The following is a 19,915-nucleotide window of genomic DNA, read 5'->3' on the forward strand; positions in this document are numbered from 1 at the left end:
AATGGGTGTGAGATGATTTTTTTTACTCTTTTTAATATGGAATAATTTCAAAAAGGAAAAATACTTACTTTGATTTGAGTGGAAACTCAACATAGAGCCCCATCATTTTGAAATGTAACTTAGATGAAACTCCATAAATGTTTACTTCAAAAAATGAGATTTCACAAAATGTACTTCAGTAAAATGTATTTGGGCTTTTGAACAAATTTACTAGTGTTTATTTTTGTTGAATCAATTTGGCCACTCTTCATTAATTTGTTCCTTTGAACACTCTTAGATTTTCCATACTAGGTATAGCACTGTGACAGGCAGAAAAAGCATTGTTCCTGTCATTAAGGGAATTATCTGTGATTAAACCCCACATATTCACAAATCAGATGGAAAAATGAATATGTTTTAAAATAAGTGGGTATGTGAAAACTGGGAGGTAAAGAAAAACCTCTTTTTATTAAGTTAAAACATTTGTAGGGTATTTTTCCCCCAGAAAAGCAGGCTAGCTTGCTTCTTCTGTTTTACTACAAAGATAAGGGTTTTGATGCAGTAGAATAAATTCTAATGTTTGAATGTCTATGCTTTGTAGTATAGACTATTACGTACCACCAGGGAGTAAGGGCTTTGTATACAGTCGTACCTCAGTTTCTGCGTGGGATCGGTTCCAGGACCCACTGTGGATACCAAAATCCTTGGATGCTCAGGTTCCATAGTCCACCCTCTGTATCTGCTTTTTCCGCACCTGTGGATTCAATCAACTGTGGATCCTAAATGTAGCTCCAATCTGGTTGGTTGAATCTGCGGATGTGAAGCCCTCGGATACAGAGCACCCACACTGTTAAGAAGCCCTGAGAGACTATTGAGATTTCCTCTATTTGAGCAGACTCTTCACCCCTTCCCTCTAAATTTATTTTGCCCCTACATTGGTGGGGGAAAAAAATTAAAGGAGTAATATTTGTATCAGACTATGCATGTAAAATGCAATAGAGGTTTAGAAAATCAGGCTGTTCTCCCCATCCATTCCTTTCTCTTTTAATGACATATTGAGATGATAGACTTTGAGAGATATTTAAGCAGGGCTGGTGGGGGAGAAGAGCTCAGACAGCAGACACATTGTACTTTGTACAAACTTGTCTTTGTATGTATTCCTGCTGGGTAAAAAAAAAAAAACCAAACAAACAAACAAAAAACTGGTTTCTTTTCTGAACATCGCTTTTGCTAGATGTTGCACATGAAATTTATGATGATCTCTTCTAGGTCCATGGTTTTACGCAAGATGATTACCTGATTCTATACCCCTACCCCCTTAGGATCTTTTAGTAATTAAGCTCTTATCCTTCAGAGTGAGGGAAAAAATCCACAATTGGAAAATGGAGTGAAGTGGTAAAGCTGAGGTGACTGCAGCCTCCACTAAACACCTCCTTCCCCCCTACACACCCTCGCCACATACACATTATTAGGAAATGAATGTATTTTGGCTTCTCCTACCTTTGGTAAGTGTCTCTAAAGTAAAAGATGGTAGAGGATATAATTGGTGTTCTCCTCTGACGATGCCACAGTTATGAAAGGCTGGTCAGCGATACAAAAGGAGGAATACTGTTTAAAGACAGAAAAGCACTTGGTAGTATGCCTGGAGTCAGTATTTGCTATTAATTCCAATAGTGCTTCACTCGAAATCTGACTAAATTCAACATGTAGCCAGAAGTTGATTCAGTAGTTCTACTTTAACTATTTGTTATAACTAATTTGCTTGGTGAAATTATGTAGCAAGCATAAGAGTTACATAAAAGGGAAAGTGTTACTTTATGGCTCTTCACCTCTAAATCTATTTTCACATTTTTCCTTTGGTGCATATCAACTAGCTTCTAAAAAGTTCAATGTACATACTTTGTAGTTTGGGCCTCAAATTTCCTTTTCCCTAAGCCTACCCTCTGTTTTAAGTTCAGCAGATCTTTTGTGATGCAAGTGTGCTTTGGCAGCATTATTGTGTAATTTTCTTGGGGTGTAAAATGGAAACCATGTGTTGAAATGTTCATCTGTGAACTCTCCCATGAGGTTGAGAGTCATGATAAAGCTTTCACGTTTTAAGGGAAAATAATCATCTGACAGGTAGTGGTCTGAGGAAATAATGGTTTTGCTTTCTAAGGTTTTTGGAGGAACATGGTATTTTTGAATCCATTTTCCATATTCCTAAGTCATGATCTAAATAAAAGTTGTGTGTTTTAATGGTACTTCAACTTTCCATGGTGTTCCTCCGCAAAATTGTCCTTCACTGAGCACCAAAACGGTGAGATAAGACAAACTGTCATAAAATGTGACATAGAACTCAATAGAATGCACAAGTGATACTAAAACTTAGCATCCAGTATGGACCGTAAGGGTTTTGTTCTAGGCCTGGAAAGATATTACTTCTTTTTTTTTTTTTTTTTAATTAATTAATTAATTTATTTATGGCTGTGTTGGGTCTTCGTTTCTGTGCGAGGGCTTTCTCTAGTTGTGGCAAGCGGGGGCCACTCTTCATCATGGTGCGCGGGCCTCTCACCATCGCGGCCCCTCTTGTTGCGGCGCACTGGCTCCAGATGCGCAGGCTCAGTAGTTGTGGCTCACGGGCCCAGCTGCTCTGCGGCATGTGGGATCTTCCCAGACCAGGGCTTGAACCAGTGTCCCCTGCATTGGCAGGCAGATTCTCAACCACTGCGCCACCAGGGAAGCCCAGATATTACTTCTTGAATGGATATTTCAATGAGCATCCATGATTAGAAGCATAAATAGATTTTTTTGAGGCAGAGGGGGAATGGTCTTTAATAGGGAAGGTAATGTGGTGGCATTGACATTTGTGATCTTCTTAGTGAATAACCTGTCAGATCTTGGAAGTGAGAGGTGAATATCAGCTATTTTCGGCACCTAGAAGTAAAGTGACCTCCTTTGAGTTGGTTAAGTAACATCCTTAACCTCCCATAGACAAGCAGTTTACTGATTAAAACACCAGCATGTGTTAATGGTGATTTCTGACGTTTACACTGAAAGCAAGAGTATTTCAGTATGAGGACTCTTAGAGCCTCATTAGTTTGGTTTACTGCCCCTTCCCACCTGTGTTGTCACAGCGTGAAATGTATAAATTATCAGTCTGTCTTGGAGTGATTTGTTAGTTGCACTTAACTTGCAAAAAAAAAAAAAAAAACACCCCAAATTCAAAAGTGATAGATGTGAAATGGCAACCTTTGTCAGATAGATGTCACACATGATACGGTTCCTTCTGTTAATATATGTTAGCCTTGGGCTGTAGAAGGTAACGAGTCATTTTCAAAAGGGAAAAAGTCCTGAAAGAAAATCCTCCACATCACCCTCACGCAGTTAAAGGTTTGTGGGGATTTTTAGGCGCCTTGCACACTTCAGAACCATTTTGTCTAATTTTATGACATAATTTCTTCCCCAAAAGCACATAACCTGGGAGAACTGATAAGTTGTAAACATAATGATCTGGAGAGGGTGTGCTCCTTCCTGAATTTTTAATGGGGAGAAGGCCATCTGCTTCTCCATATGGAAGCGTTACCCTCTTCTGCACGAAGCCAGCACAGCTAGGGACCAGAACCACAGGGGGAGGCAGCGTGCTTGCTCACCGCTTTACCTTTCACAGAACGAATAAAGCTCTTGCTTTATTTTAAGTTCAGACTTCCTATAATTATACCTAAGGTCACATAACTCAGAGTATGAGCACCCGAAAAAAAATTTTAAGTGGCTAGAGTGAACCCCTTAATAAAATGGTGTATTAATGTAGTTAGTATTCTTTTCATTTGAAATAGTTTCATTGTATTTTATTTAGTGAGGCATAACAAATGCTACACATATTCTCCTTGTTTTTAAATGATCCCTCTGAAACCTAAGAGCTGTTAGTGCTGCCTCTTATATAGGATTTTTACAAGTATTTTTCTTTCCGTGTGTGAATTGTATGTTTGTTTTGCTTTAAGACTCCAGCGACTACTCTGTAGATGACGAATGCTTAGTGAAGTTGCTGAAAGGATGCTGCCTGAAGAACTTACAGCGGCCTTTGCAAGCGGAATTGTGTTTCAATCACGTTGTCCAAAGGTAAAAGCGGACAGTGAAACCAACTTGAGTGCAAATTGTGGTTTCTGGGGAATCGCTGTGAGAAAGTGATGCTTTTATCTCCCGTTGCTAACCTTTTACTTGGTGTTACCAGAAAGAGAATCCAGTAACATTTTCTTTATTCTTTGAGAAAACAATTATAACCTAAGTGGAACGTGGCTTTTTGCCTTTCTACCTGGTGTTCAGAGGTGACTTACAAAAGCTAGATTTACAGCCAGGCTGACATGTGACTGTCTAAATTCTGGCAGCAAGGTACAGAACATCTGATACTTTTTTGATTCATGCATTTGTCTGTCATTCATTTATTCCACAGATATTTGAATACCCACTATGTGCCAGAGACTGTGATCCTGAATCCTAGGGATTCAAAGTTGAGTAAAAAGACTCGCCATCATTGTAATGATAATGTGGCAGGAAAGAACAACTGTGATGAATACTAAAACTGCTTCTCTTTTGGCAAGGGGCATTTTTCTGTAGATGAATGAGTTTTAACCCCCCAATAGCATTGATGATGATGTCCTGCTCCTTTGCTAATTAGAGAGTTGAGTCAAGGTTCTGATGCCTGGCCCTCTTCTCTACATCTGGAGTCACAAATGCAATTACAGGGGCCAGACAAGTAACCTTACTGAATGAGCTCTAATTGATTATTGCTCTGGACAGTGTGGGCCCAGTAGCAATAATCACTACAATTTTTTTTTTTTTTTGGCTGCGTTGGGTCTTTGTTGATGCTTGTGGGCTTTCTCTAGTTGCAGCGAGCGGGGGCTACTCTTCGTGGCGGTCCGTGAGCTTCTCACTATGGTGGCTTCTCTCGTTGTGGAGCACGGGCTCTAGGTGCACAGGCTTCAGTAGTTATAGCGTGCGGGCTCAGTAGTTGTGACACACAGGCTTAGTTGCTCTGCGGCATGTGGGATCTTCCCGGACCAGGGATCGAACCTGTGTCCCCTGCATTGGCAGGCGGATTCTTAACGACTGTGCCACCAGGGAAGTCCCTACAATTTTTCATTGAAAGCCTGGAATCTGAATTTTGTATAACATGTCCGGATTTTTAAATCTTGGCTCAATTTTTTGGAAACCATTGTGTAAGCCAAATAGATCACAGCCATAGACTGCCGGTTGACATTTTCTGTTCCATATCATGTGCCTTTCCATCCATAGCTACTGATCTGCCTCTTTCTGACTATATATTATGAGAATGTAGGAGGACTGGTGTCCTTATAAGAAGCTGAAAGAGACAATATCTATTTCCCAAATAAGTAATATACAGTCTTTAGTAAACATGTTAAAGAAGTATCCGTTGAGTTCTCTTTTATTGGTGTTTTTATTAGGATCAAAAGGATGACCCATTTGGTCTATTTGTTGTATTTTTTGAACCTCGTAGTGAATTGCTTGCTGGTGTGTTTTATAGTTTTGGATTGTGAGTTCACCTTCAGTGGGGTTTTATCTTGAGACTCCTATGAGGCTAGGATTGAGGAAGAGTCTCTCTCTAAAGTGATTGTGCTTTTATTTCTGCCAGACACCCAAAAGGCTTTTCCAGGCCAGGACCACCTTCATATTCATTTCATTGCTTAGAAGTTCTTGGATCATTTGGGCCACATAAATTTGAATTGCAAATTCATGTGAGGGCAGGCCTATTGGTTATTAATTTCCTAAGGGATGTGTCTTTCCCACACCCCCACCCCCCCCCACCTAGACCTCAGGCCAAGGAGCCAAATGCCCCTGTCTTCCTCCTATGCCACGAGTGGGTTCTTCTCATCTGCCCTTTCTCTGGTGGAGCAGAGCCCCAGCTTTATGTAGAGTCTCAGCCCAGGCGCTACATACTGTGTGGACCCAAGGCCTCACCTCCTGTGTGGACACTGAGACACAAAGCCCTGGCTGATTCAGACTGAAACAGACCTAGGAGTGCTTCGGCATCATTCACACACTTAGAGTTCTGGTTTTGTTTTGTTATCAGTTTGAGAGTTTTCCTTATGTCCTTGTGAGCTGAGCTCTGCATTTTAAAGGGTGTTGCTCTTATTTTTTTGAGCGCTTCTAGATGTTTTGTAGTCAGAGAATTTTCATAATACTGCTGAAAACAGAAGTGTTGACCACTTCTTTCTTGACACTTTGAAGCATTATAAGACAGCAGTGCAAAGAGAGTTGAACCTCAGTGAGAAATCAGTGGCATCATTTTCTGAGTGGAGTCATTTCCTGAACATATTCATGTTCAGGAGGGATGATCTTGTCCTTTCTAGGGTTAATCTTTGAAGATCTGCATGCATTTGTATACCTGAAGGGCAGTAAACAATCCTCAGTGCTGGATTTATATTAAGGAATAAAATAAAAGAGTAATATAGGGAATTCCCTGGCGGTCCAGTGGTTAGGACTCCGTGCTTCCACTGCAGGGGGCACGGGTTCAATCCCTGGTCGGGGAACTAAGATCCTGCATGCCAGAGCTTGGCCAAAAAAATAAAAGTTAAAAAACAAAGTAAAAAAGAAAAAAAAAGAGTAATATATTAAAAGCATACTATTTATTGCCATGGTTTATTAGGTTCTTTAACTGTATAATGACAGCTTTTCTCTGGTAATAGTCTTAGTGCTGTAGCTGTTTTCTTGAGAATGGGGAAAAATACATATATGTTGAAAAAGAATGTGTTCCTTGTTCTGTTAAGACTTAATTGCTTTTCATTTGCTCTTTTAGTGAAAAGCTACTGAAGTATGACCACTACCTAGTGCCATTTACTCTGTTTGAGTTGGCATTTTTATATAAAAACCAAGGGGAAATTGACAAGGCCATAAAGGTCCTAGAAACTGCAAGGTAAGTGATCATGGCAGCTTTTCCTTGATTGCTATGGAGTCAGCAATGCCAATACAATTTTAACAACAGCAGTAACTTGATACACTTAAAATGAACACATTAATGAAAAATTAGTCCCAATGTTACATTTGCTAATTTATGCTTAGTTTCTGCTTGTGGCTTTTGCTGGAATTGTGCTGTTTCCAACCCTCTTAAATGCCTGACCCTGTGGCTGTTTACAAATGTTGTGATTTTGGGGACCTACATGACAGATTTCTAGCCAATTCTCTTCTATATCAGGGGTCAGCAGACTTTTTCTGTAAAGGGCCAATTAGTAAGTATTTTTGGCTTTACAGTATAAGGTCTCCATTGCAACTACTCAATTGTATTGAAAGCAGCCATAGAAGACAATATGTAAATAAATGGGTGTGCCCAGATTTGGCCATAATTTTGGTCATAGTTTGCTGATCCTCGATGTGTTCCACCATCTCTCTCATTTCCTTAAAGAGCCATTGATTTGAAGAAGCCCTTTGCATCTTCTCCTCTTTCTTCTTTCTGACTACCGTGGCAGTTTCAAAGCACTTTATCAATTCTGCTGTCCAGTGGCTCTCAGACCTCCTGTGATCATGGCTCACTTACTGGGGGCACAAACCCTGTGGTCTGCTTGCTTTGAACACTACTTGCCATGGAGAAAGAATGCCATGATAGCTGTAGGCCATAAATAGCTTGCTGATTCACTAGTTTGTTCATTTACTCAAATTCAGCAGAGCATTCACTGAGTACCTATTATGTGCTAGACACTAGAAAAGGTTCTAGACAGAGAACTGTGCATAAACAGGCAATGTTTCTATCTTCTAAGTTGAGGGGTATTGGTAAATAAACAAATAAGAAGAGTAGCAATGGTACGTGCTTTGCTGAGATTTACGATATGATACAGGGTACTCGAGTGCTACTTTAGATTGAGTTGATTCTGGAAGGTTTCCTTGAGGTAGTATGTAGTTGAGATTAGCATAATTAAAGCCAGTCCTGAGAAGACCAGTCACCAGAGGACTGCGTGGGGAGCATTCTTGGCTGGGGGGTGGAGCGGGGAGGGTGTTGAGCCACTTGGTTGATAATGCTTCTTGAATGAAATGGGGAACACTTAGAGGATCAGGATTGAGGAGAGAGAAAAAAAAACAACTTACTCCTGTTTGGACTGTGATATTTTGAGGTGCCTATAGGTATTCATGTGGAGATGGTGAGTTGGCAGTCATATATATACCAGCATGGAATTCAGTGTAAAGGTCAAGGCCAAATGTAGATATTTCAAAGTCACCAGAACAGAGACAGTGATATTTAAAGCTGTGGTGCTTGATGAGGTCATTTGGGGAAAGTTATACAGCTGGAGAAGGAGATCCAGCATAGAACCTTGGGATATGCCATCATTTTAGAGATTAAACAATAAGATTAAGAAGTGGCCAGTGAGTTAGGAGGGCATCCAGGAAAGCCAAGTGAACAAAATGTTTCAAAAGAAGAGAGTGGTCAGTTGTGAAGATGGCCGCCAAGAGGTCAATCAAGGTGAGACCAGAGAAGTGGCTGCTGAACTTGGCAGCATGATCATCGGTGACTTTGACAAGCGAGGTGAGAAAGTGGAGTTAGCTACTCCAGGCAACTCCTTCAGGATATTTGGCTGTGAATAAAGCATAGTAATGGGGCAGAAGCTTTGGAGGCACAGTGGAGCCAAGAGAGGTTTCATTATCTTTTTTTTTTTTAAAGCCAAGGACATGAGAGAAAGTCACTTTTAAAGTTAATTTGTTGAGAGTGAGTATGACTCCTATTTCAACTGATATTCGTGTATCTTCAAATTTATCGAAAATTTTTACCCCCATTGGAAAATTTGGGACTAAAAATACAGTTTCTAAGTATTCGTATCATTTGGACATATTTGGTGTTATCTAAGCAATGCACAATAAGGCAAATTTATAACAATGAAAATAAAAGACTAGTAATTCACTATGAAAGAGAAAGACCAGCAGTGATCAAAAGTCACCACTAACTCAAGACAGTCCCAGTGATGTCAATATAAACAGACGTCCCAGTAATTTCAAGACTGTTGATTTTCTGCAGTTTTCCTTGTGCAGTAGCTTTGCAAAGCTTCCGAAGTTAATTAGGGAAATACTCAATTACATCCTTTGGTAAACTCTAGTAAGATGTTGGCTTAGCTTATGAATAATAACCCTCATTATGAATAATAACCCTTATCAAGTTTACCAGTAAGTAACCCTTAGACCTGTATAAAGTAAAGGGCTATAGAAAGAAATGAATGCCACTGCAAAGAAAGAAAGTACAGCTCTCCCATGGGCCAAGGTGGTGTGTGAAAGCAGAGCCCAAGGTCCGAAGCATTCCATTTTGCTGATTCTGAACAATTGTAGCAAAGAGAAGTCAACATGGATGATCTAAGTGAAGTTTTTAAATATCTGTGGATTTCTAATGCCCCTCCTGACATTGTCACATAACAATTATTGACCAAACCATTGATATTTGCCCGCCAGAATTGCAGTAAGTAATTTTGGTGTCACCAAGCAATCCTGCTATCTTTGTTGTGATTGTCGTTTTGTGAGAGTTTCTATATCTATATCTATATATATATAAATTTTTTTTTTTTTTTGTGGAGGGGGTGAATGATTATGTTCACCTTGTTTATTCAGGCTGCCTGAAATTTCCAGTTTAGAAAAAGAGGTCAACTCTTTAAAAATAGTTCGCAAAATTTGTTAAGCCCTCCTTGTAACCTTCTTGCTGTTTGTGAATGGTTTGGTAATTACATAAACCTTGCTAGTCAAAGCACGCTTTTTAGACCACCACCAGCAAGCTTCTAGAAATACAGAATATTGCCATCCTCATCTCCTCCCAGGACCAGAATCTGCATTTTAACAACATCCACTGTTATGCATATTAACGTTTGAAAGCAAATAAGGAATGAAGATGAGAGGAGGGGGAGGAGGGTGGTGGTGCCCTGGTATATAAAGGAATTTTGACATTACAATGTTATTGTTATTTATCTTTAGAAATAACTACAAAGATTACTCACTGGAGTCCAGACTACACTTCAGAATTCAGGCAGCTCTTCACCTCTGGAAAAAATCTTCCTCAGATTGATCAGAACATGAAGAATGGAATTTTCTCTTAATTAGTACCGGCATCTGTTGTAGATTAGACCTTGTATTAAAGTGGAAAAATGATCTTGTGAATGTGAGACAAAAAAATAATTTTACTGTCAATATTTTCTATCATCTGTGTGGTTTACTATTGGTCTACCTAAGTGGGTTTTTTTTTTTTCCTATGGAATGATGTTAAATAATATCTAGAAAACTCTTATATTTTGCATCTCCAAAAAGAATTTCATATCCGATTTGAATTGGAGAGTGAAAAGTCTTTTAAAGGACTCACAGGTACAATAAAGTATAATTAGATTATTTATTTTTTTAATGTGGAAATGAATATCGTGTAAGTAGCAAATGGCTTACAACCTAGCCATTTTTAGCTTTGTTGGTCCGTTAAACTTCAGAGATATTTTGTTGCCTAGCATTTAAGTTTCAGAGGGGAAATAAGAATCACCTACATTCAAAATAGCTCAATAACTTTCCGAAAACTCCTGAAAAAGACAGGCAATGGGTGTGAACAGGACAGGTAATGTAAGTAATAGGTTGAAAGACCTGTATCTAGAAAAGGTGATGAAATGTTGTTATTGTTTTTTATTCTTCGTGTAAGTTACAGGTGGTGACAGTTTTGAGAGACTATCCTGTTTTTGAATGTACTTAAGTCTGTTTTTATTATAACAAAATTCAAAAAAATTCCGTGTATCTAAAGGGAAAAAAAGTTATATTTTAGAAATTTTCCTTAACCTTAACAATGAGCGCCTAAAATATATACGTTGACTATTTTTCTTATAAAGTTCCTGCTGCTTTCAATGATATATAAAATAATAATTTTTACACTCCTAATGTTGGTGTGTAAGGTCTAATTTGCTAATTTCTCTAGCACTGTGATGGTTCCTTGTAAATATCTGGACTGTGCTTAGTCCTTTAATTTGCAAACACAATCAGGGCATGGAGTGGAAGAGAGCCAACTCTGTGTGGTCCTGGCTCTGCTGTCGGCAGTTACCGGGGTGACTTTTAGGGAGTTCTGTGCTCTCTCCATCACCATATTTTCCTCATCTGTGAAATGGAAAAAGGACAGATGAATTTCAAGGTCTCTTTTAGTTTTATAACTGTGGGTCTGAGGCTGAGATATTTATTTTCAGCAAACAATGTTAAAATGTTTAATCCAGATCATTCCCACTTAGTGTGTGTTTTATTTTACAATCATCACTGCCCTCCCCAGCCCCCCAGCTCTCCAATATGTATGTGCAGTGGCTGAGGTCAAGACTGCATCCAGAGCGACAAAAAACAGTTCACGAATCGATGAATCAGGGTTTTGTCTTATTTCTATTTTGAAGAATAACTTGTCGTGGAAGCCTCTGCAGTTTAACAAAAACAGCCCCAGATTGGCAGTCAGGAGCCCAGTTCTATAAGTTAATAATAGTTCCTCTACATGCAGCAAGTCATTGACCCTTTCTGGCACTCAGTTTCCCTGGTGGGGATAGCAACACAGAGCATGGTGCTTGTGAGGGCTCTATTAGATAATGCATATGATAGCTTTTTGTAAACTGAAAGGCTGCATGAATATGAGTTGTTGTAATAGTTATGGTTTTTATGTATGTATTACAGTATCAAAACAAAAGTATTGGCTTGAGTCTGTGGTCTCTGATGTAAAATGAAAGTGTGGCGATCCAAACAAGTTTAAATTTATTTGAAGTGTTTGGCACTGACATTAGCTCACATTGTGAATTTGCTCCTTGCTGTTTATTCCCTGCTATATGAGCCTGTATCCAGCAGGTATTTGGTCTTGTTTTCTTTAAGGTACTAATTCTTGGCCAATACTGAGGATGTTTTTCCAGTGGAAAATGATGAATACAACTCAAGTCGGAGTACCACCCCTTCAGATAATATTGGTGGTAGATTCATCATGTGCTATTAATATGAATTATATAACTTTACATTAGGACCAGACAAAAGAGAAAATAACTGTCATTACAATTAGTAATGGAAAATCTGTTCAAAAATTTCTTTGAATATTACTTGGAAAAAAAAGTCTCCAAAGTTCTTAGAAGAGCTTTGGTAGCATTATTATTATTTTTTTTTTAATAATAAGAAAAAAGGTCATATTGCTTTTGTGAGAAGCTGCAAGTCAGAGCAAGTGTGAGTAAAAAATGCACTTTCTGGTATGAAATGGAAACGATTTAAGGTAATGGTAGTTATTTTTGTTTTATTTTAACACTGCATTACCAAAACAAATATAAAAATTCATATCTCCCATTAAGATTTTTCCTTTATTTGTTCTTATTTCGTTTGTATTTTTATTTCCTTTTGTTTTATAGTTACCTGATAATCTATCCAATGGATTTTTAAATGTTGTAATATCATTTATTTATTTATTTTTAAACATCTTTATTGGAGTATAATTGCTTTACAATGGTATGTTAGTTTCTGCTTTATAAGAAAGTGAATTAGCTATACATATACATATATCACCATATCTCCTCCCTCTTGCGTCTCCCTCCCACCCTCCCTATCCCACCCCTCTAGGTGGTCACAAAGCACCAAGCTGATCTCCCTGTGCTATGTGGCTGCTTCCCACTAGCTATCTATTTTACATTTGGTAGTGTATATATGTCCATGCCACTCTCTCACTTCATCCCAGCTTACCCTTCCCCCTCCCCGTGTCCTCAAGTCCATTCTCTATGTCTGCATCTTTATTCCTGTCCTGCCCCTAGGTTCTTCAGAACCATTTTTTTTTAGATTCCATATATATGTGTTAGCATACGGTATTTGTTTTTATCTTTCTGACTTACTTCACTCTGTATGACAGACTCTAGGTCCAACCACCTCACTACAAATAACTCAATATTGTTTCTTTTTATGGCTGAGTAATATTCCATTGTATTATATGTGCCACATCTTCTTTATCCATTCATCTGTTGATGGACACTTAGGTTGCTTCCATGTCCTGGCTATTGTAAATAGAGCTGCAATGAACACTGTGGTACATGTCTCTTTTTGAATTACGGTTTTCTCAGGGTATATGCCCAGTAGTGGGATTGCTGGGTCGTATGCTAGTTCTGTTTTTAGTTTTTTAAAGGAACCTCCATACTGTTCTCCATAGTGGCTATATCAATTTACATTCCCACCAACAGTGCAAGAGGGTTCCCTTTTCTGCACACCCTCTCCAGCATTTATTGTTTGTAGTTTGTTTGATGGTAGCCATTCTGACTGGTGTGAGATGATACCTCATTGTAGTTTTGATTTGCATTTCTCTAATGATTAGTGATGTTGAGCATTCTTTCATGTGTCTGTTGGCAATCTGTATATCTTCTTTGGAGAAATGTCTGTTTAGGTCTTCTGCCCATTTTTGGATTGGGTTGTTTTTACGATACTGAGCTGTATGAGCTGCTTGTAAATTTTGGAGATTAATCCTTTGTCAGTTGCTTCATTTGCAAATATTTTCTCCCATTCTGAGGGTTGTCTTTTCATCTTGTTTATGGTTTCCTTTGTTGTGCAAAAGCTTTAAAGTTTCATTAGGTCCCATTTGTTTATTTTTGTTTTTATTTCCATTTCTCTAGGAGGTGGGTCTTGCTATGATTTATGTCATAGAGTGTTCTGCCTATGTTTTCCTCTCAGAGTTTTATAATGTCTGGCCTTACATTTAGGTCTTTAATCCATTTTGAGTTTATTTTTGTGTATGGTCTTAGGGAATGTTCTAATTTCATTCTCTTACATGTAGCTGTCTAGTTTTCCCAGCACCACTTACTGAAGAGGCTATCTTTTCTCCATTGTATATTCTTGCCTCCTTTATCAAAAATAAGGTGACCATATGTGCGTGGGTTTATCTCTGGGCTTTCTATCCTGTTCCATCATCTATATTTCTGATTTTGTGCCAGTACCATACTGTCTTGATTACTGTAGCTTTGTAGTTTAGTCTGAAGTCAGGGAGCCTGATTCCTCCAGCTCCGTTTTCTTTCTCAAGATTGCTTTGGCTATTTGGGGTCTTTTGTGTTTCCATACAAATTGTGAAATATTTTGTTCTAGTTCTGTGAAAAATGCCATTGGTAATTTGATAGGGATTGCATTGAATCTGTTGATTGCTTTGAGTCATTTAGTCATTTTCACAATGTTGATTCTTCCAATCCAAGAACATGGTATACCTCTCCATCTGTTTGTATCATCTTTAATTTCTTTCATCAGTGTCTTATAGTTTTCTGCATGCAGGTCTTTTGTCTCCTTAAGTAGGTTTATTCCTAGGTCTTTTATTCTTTTTGTTGCAGTGGTAAATGGGAGTGTTTCCTTAATTTCTCTTTCAGATTTTTCATCACTAGTGTGTAGGAATGCAAGAGATTTCTGTGCATTAATTTTGTATCCTGCTACTTTACCAAATTCATTGATTAGCTCAAGTAGTTTTCTGGTAGCGTCTTTAGGATTCTCTATGTACAGTGTCATGCCATCTGCAAACAGTGACAGCTTTACTTCTTGTTTTCCAATTTGGATTCCTTTTATTTCCTTTTCTTCTCTAATTGCTGTGGCTAAAACTTCCATGCTATGTTGAATAATAGTGGTGAGAGTGGGCAACCTTGTCTTGTTCCTGATCTTAGTGAAAATGGTTTCAGTTTTTCACCATTGAGAACAATGTTGGCTGTGGGTTTGTCATATATGGCCTTTATTATGTTGAGGAAAGTTCCCTCTATGCCTACTTTCTGGAGTGTTTTTATCATAAATTGGTGTTGAATTTTGTCAAAAGCTTTTTCTGCATCTATTGAGTTGATCGTATGGTTTTTATCCTTCAATTTGTTAATATGGTGTATCACATTGATTGATTTGCATATATTGAAGAATCCTTGCATTCCTGGGATAAACCCCACTTGATCATGGTGTATGATCCTTTTAATGTGCTGTTGGATTCTGTTTGCTAGTATTTTGTTGAGGATTTTTGCATCTATGTTCATCAGTGATATTGGCCTGTAGTTTTCTGTCTTTGTGACATCTTTGTCTGGTTTTGATATCAAGGTGATGGTGGCTTCATAGAATGAATTTGGTAGTGTTTCTCCCTCTGCAATTTTTTGGAAGACTTTGAGAAGGACTGGTGTTAGCTCTTCTCTAAATGTTTGATAGAATTCTCCTGTGAAGCCACCTGGTTCTGGACTTTTGTTTGTTGGAAGATTTTTAATTACAGTTTCAATTTCATTACTTGTGATAGGTCTGTGTATATTTTCTAATTCTTCCTGGTTCAGTCTTGGAAAATAGCTTTTGCTTGTCTGTAAAGGTTTTAATTTCTCCGTCGAATCTGAATGAGATCCTTGCTGGGTAGAGTAATCTTGGTTGTAGGTTTTTGCCTTTCATCACTTTAAATATGTCCTGCCCCTCCCTTCTGGCTTGAAGAGTTTCTGCTGAAAGATCAGCTCTTAACCGTATGGGGATTCCCTTGTATGTTATTTGTTTTTTTTTCCTTTGCTGCTTTAATTTTTTTCTTTGTATTTAATTTTTGATAGTTTGATTAATATGTGTCTTGGCATGTTTCTCCTTGGATTTATCCTGTATGGGCCTCTCTCTGCTTCCTGAACTTGATTAACTATTTCCTTTCCCATAGTAGGGAAGTTTTCAACTATAATCTCTTCAGATATTTTCTCAGTCCCTTTCTTTATCTCTTCTTCTGGGACCCCTATAATTCGAATGTTGGTGCATTTAATGTTGTCCCAGAGGTCTCTGAGACTGTCCTCAATTCTTTTCATTCTTTTTTCTTTATTCTGCTCTGCAGTAGTTATTTCCAATATTTTATCTTCCAGGTCACTTATCCATTCTTCTGCCTCAGTTATTCTGCTATTGATTCCTTCTAGAGAATTTTTAATTTCATTTATTGTGTTGTTCATCATTGTTTGCTCTTTAGTTCTTCTAGGTCCTTGTTAAACATTTCTTGTATTTTGTCCAATCTATTTCCAAGATTTTGGATCATCTTTACTATCATTATTCTGAATTCTTTTTCAGGTAGACTGCCTATTTCCTCTTCATTTGTTTGGTCTGGTGGGTTTTTACCTTGTTCCTTCATCTGCTGTGTGTTTCTCTGTCTTCTCATTTTGCTTAACTTACTGTGTTTGGGGTCTCCTTTTCACAGGCTGCGTGTTCGTACTTCCTGTTGTGTTTGGTGTCTGCCCCCAGTGGCTATGGTTGGTTCAGTGGGTTGTGTATGCTTCCTGGTGGACAGGACTGGTGCCTGTGTTCTGGAGGATGAGGCTGGATCTTGTCTTTCTGGTGGGCAGGACCGTGTCCGGTGGTGTGTTTTGGGGTGTCTGTGGCCTTATTATGATTTTAGGCAGCCTCTCTGCCAATGGGTGGGGTTGTGTTCCTGTCTTGCTAGTTGTTTGGCATAGGGTGTCCAGCACTGTAGCTTGCTGGTCGTTGAGTGGAGCTGGGTCTTAGCATTGAGATGGAGATCTCTGGGAGGGCTTTCGCTGTTTAATATTACGTGGAGCCGGTATGTCTCTGGTGTACCAATGTCCAGAATTCAGCTCTCCTACCTCAGAGGCAGAGGCCTGATAGCCGGCCGGAGCACCAAGACCCTGTCAGCCACATGGCTTAGAAGGGAAAGGAGAAAAAAGGAAAGAAAGAAAGGAAAAAATAAAATAAGGTTATTAAAATAAAAAAATAATTATTAAAAAGTAATAAAAAAGGAAAGAATGAAGAGAGTAAACAAAAAAAAAAAAAAAACACGGATAGGCAGAACCCTAGGACAAATGGTAAAAGTAAAGCTATACAGAGAAAATCACACAAAGCAGCATACACATACACACTCACAAAAAGAGAAAAAGGAAAAATATATATATATATCGTTGCTCCGAAATCCCACCGCCTCAATTTTGGGATGATTCGTTGTCTATTCAGGTATTCCACAGGTGCAGGGTACATCAAGTTGATTGTGAAAATTTAATTTGCTGCTCCTGAGGCTGCTGGGAGAAATTTCCCTTTGTCTTCTTTGTTCGCACAGCTCCTGGGGTTCAGCTTTGGATTTGGCCCTGCCTCTGCATGTAGGTCGCCTGAGGACATCTGTACCCACTCAGACAGGACGGGGTTAAAGGAGCAGCTGCTTCGGGGGCTCTGGCTCACTCAGGCCTGGGGGGAGGGACGGTTACGGAATGTGGGGCGAGCCTGCGGCGGCAGAGGCCGGCGTGACGTTGCACCAGCCTGAGGCGCGCCGTGTGTTCTCCCGGGGAAGTTGTCCCTGGATCACGGGACCCTGGCCGTGGCGGGCTGCACAGGCTCCCGGGAGGGGAGGTGTGGATGGTGACCTGTGCTTGCTCACAGGCTTTTTGGTGGCGGCAGCAGCAGCCTTAGCGTTTCATGCCAGTCTCTGGGGTCCGCGCTGATAGCTGCGGCTCGCGCCCATCTCTGGAGCTCGTTTAAGCGGTGCTCTGAATCCCCTCTCCTCACGCACCCAAAACAGTCTTCTCTTGCCTCTTTGGCAGCTCCAGACTTTTTTCTGGACTCCCTCCCGGCCAGCTGTGGCGCACTAGCCCCTTCAGGCTGTGTTCACACAGCCAACCCCATTCCTCTCCCTGGGATCCGACGGAAGCCCGAGCCTCAGCTCCCAGCCCCCACCCACCCTGGCGGGTGAGCAGACAAGCCTCTCGGGCTGGTGAGTGCAGGTCGGCACTGATCCTCTGTGCGGGAATCTCTCCGCTTTGCCCTCCGCACCCCTGCGGCTGCGCTCTCCTCCGTGGCTCCGAAGCTTCCCCCTCCGCCACCCACAGTCTCCGCCCGCGAAGGGGCTTCCTAGTGTGTGGAAACCTTTCCTCTTTCACAGCTCCCTCCCACTGGTGCAGGTCCCGTCCCTATTCTTTTGTCTGTTTTTTCTTTTGCCCTACCCAGGTACGTGGGGAGTTTCTTGCCTTTTGGGAGGTCTGAGGTCTTCTGCCAGCGTTCAGTAGGTGTTCTGTAGGAGTTGTTCCACATGTAGATGTATTTCTGATGTATTTGTGGGGAGAAAGGTGATCTCCACGTCTCCCTCCTCCGCCATCTTGAAGGTCTCCTCCTAAATGTTGTAATATCATTAATGCTACAAATATTCATCTGTTTCCTGCCATGTTCAAGATACCATGGCAGCACTAGTTTATTGTGATATCAGCTAATATTGCATTTTTAAGAGTTATTTTGTGATTCAGGGTGTTCTGTGAAGAATGAGTACTGAAGTGACAATGTTTTATCTGCTGTTTTGAGGGGCATATGTAAGGGGGTTGGTCTGCCCATGTATCTGACAGTTTGTGCAATTTGTGTAGTTCTTGGTATAATTACCTTTTTTTTCTTTTTAATGAAGAGCCAGAGTTCTGATTGGTTCTGTGTAAACTTAAGACTCAAGTAGAGGTTAAGCTTTGTAGTATTGGTGACAAGGAAGGCATGATTTCCACTTGACAGTTAATGGAAGATTAGCTATATCAGCTCTTATATGAACTTATATCTTAATATTTCTGTGCTTCTCCTGGATATAAGAAGGTCCCAAGTTGTATAGGAAAAGGAAGTTCATTGATGCTATGTCTCTACTACAAGTGAGTAGAAGCTATAGGGAGGTAAATTCCAGATTAATCAGCATCAAAGATTTTTAATAATTGAAACAATATAAGAGTATAACCATTTCTTTTGCAAAGGAGTGAGTTTATCAGAGCTATGTGACTGTCATTCCTACCTGGCCTGGAAGCCTTATAGTTGGAACTTTGAGGTCACTGTGAGTCTTTGATCAGGTTTCCAAATCAGTGGGATGTGTGTAAAGAAGAAAGTTACCACCTTTCAAAGAAAAGTGAGCGTTTCTTCTATTGAAACTACTTTTAGAGGGAGTTACATTGTGTTAGCCACTAATAGCCCCTGCTATTAATACTCATTATGATTTCACTTCTCATCCATTCCTTTAAAGTGAATCTATTGATGTTTTCGAATAGAGATTTTTCTTCCTTTGGACGTTAAAACTAAACGGGAAAATTTTCTGGCATTATTCTGATTAATTCTTCATTAATTTTTTTCATATTCCTCTTTTTTTCCTAGTTATTTAATCCACATTTATAAGTCATAAATTCTAATACATTTAATTAAAATGAGTCAGTGAAGACATCAGTGGTTGTTCTGATGCCCTAAGATTTTGTGATTCATGGGGCATGGAATGGATCTTGGAAAAATTTTTTTTTTTGGCTGCACCACACGGCCTGTGGGATCTTAGTTCCCAGACCAGGGATTGAACCCACACCCCTGCATTGGAAGGCGGAGTCTTAACCACTGGACAGCCGGGTAAGTCCTTGGAAAATTATCTCATCCTCCCCAATGGCTAAACAGTGTTGTTTCTCCTTCAGTCCTGCTCTGTCCAGTATGGTAGCCACTGGCCACATGTGGCTATAGAGAACTTGAAACATGGCTAGTGGTACATGTTGGAATGATGCTGAGAGTCAGGGAATATTCATTTCTACATGCCTCCCAATGTCATGGGAGAATGATGCTGAGTCAGGGAACATTCATTTCTACATGCCTCCCAATGTCATGCTTCCTGGAGTTCTGGCTTTTACTTGCTGCCTACTGTGATCACCTAATCACCATAGTTGCATTGTCAATCATGGTTCAAATGTGTATCTGTGAGGTTTGCTTTTTCTGTTTAAGTTCCCATAAACTTTTGTTTGATCATGTTTATTCTGCAGATATCATTGATCATTGGCATGTTTGAACATTATTATTCTCCCCCCTCCCCAGCTCCTTATATGCTAGACTTGAGAGATCTTATTTTTAAGATTATTATTTAAATCTGATTTTACAGACATTCCTCACTTTTTGAGATGTAACAGCACGAACTCTTAGAGTTGTAGAGGAAGTGACTCTCACCTTTGAGATGTGAGTAGATTTTATGATTAAAATATTTTTTAAGATTAACATTATTCTGAAAATGTGGGTGACC

At 39.6% G+C, this 19,915-nt stretch overlaps 1 protein-coding gene across 2 annotated transcripts in view; it reads left to right on the forward strand.

Moving 5' to 3' along the window:
- The window catches only part of TTC39B (tetratricopeptide repeat domain 39B), a 136,886-nt gene extending 126,038 nt beyond the window's left edge, over positions 1-10,848 (forward strand). For both annotated transcript variants that reach the window (XM_036856554.1, XM_036856555.1), the window contains 3 exons: positions 3,960-4,077; positions 6,773-6,889; positions 9,913-10,848. In XM_036856554.1, coding sequence (XP_036712449.1) covers positions 3,960-4,077; positions 6,773-6,889; positions 9,913-10,003 — 326 coding nt within the window. In that variant the 3' untranslated portion in view covers positions 10,004-10,848. The remainder of the gene's footprint in view (positions 1-3,959; positions 4,078-6,772; positions 6,890-9,912) is intronic.
- The last annotated feature ends 9,067 nt before the right edge of the window (positions 10,849-19,915 follow it).

The sequence above is a fragment of the Balaenoptera musculus genome, chromosome 6 (assembly GCF_009873245.2).
Source record: "Balaenoptera musculus isolate JJ_BM4_2016_0621 chromosome 6, mBalMus1.pri.v3, whole genome shotgun sequence".
Classification (NCBI taxonomy): Eukaryota; Metazoa; Chordata; class Mammalia; order Artiodactyla; family Balaenopteridae; genus Balaenoptera; species Balaenoptera musculus.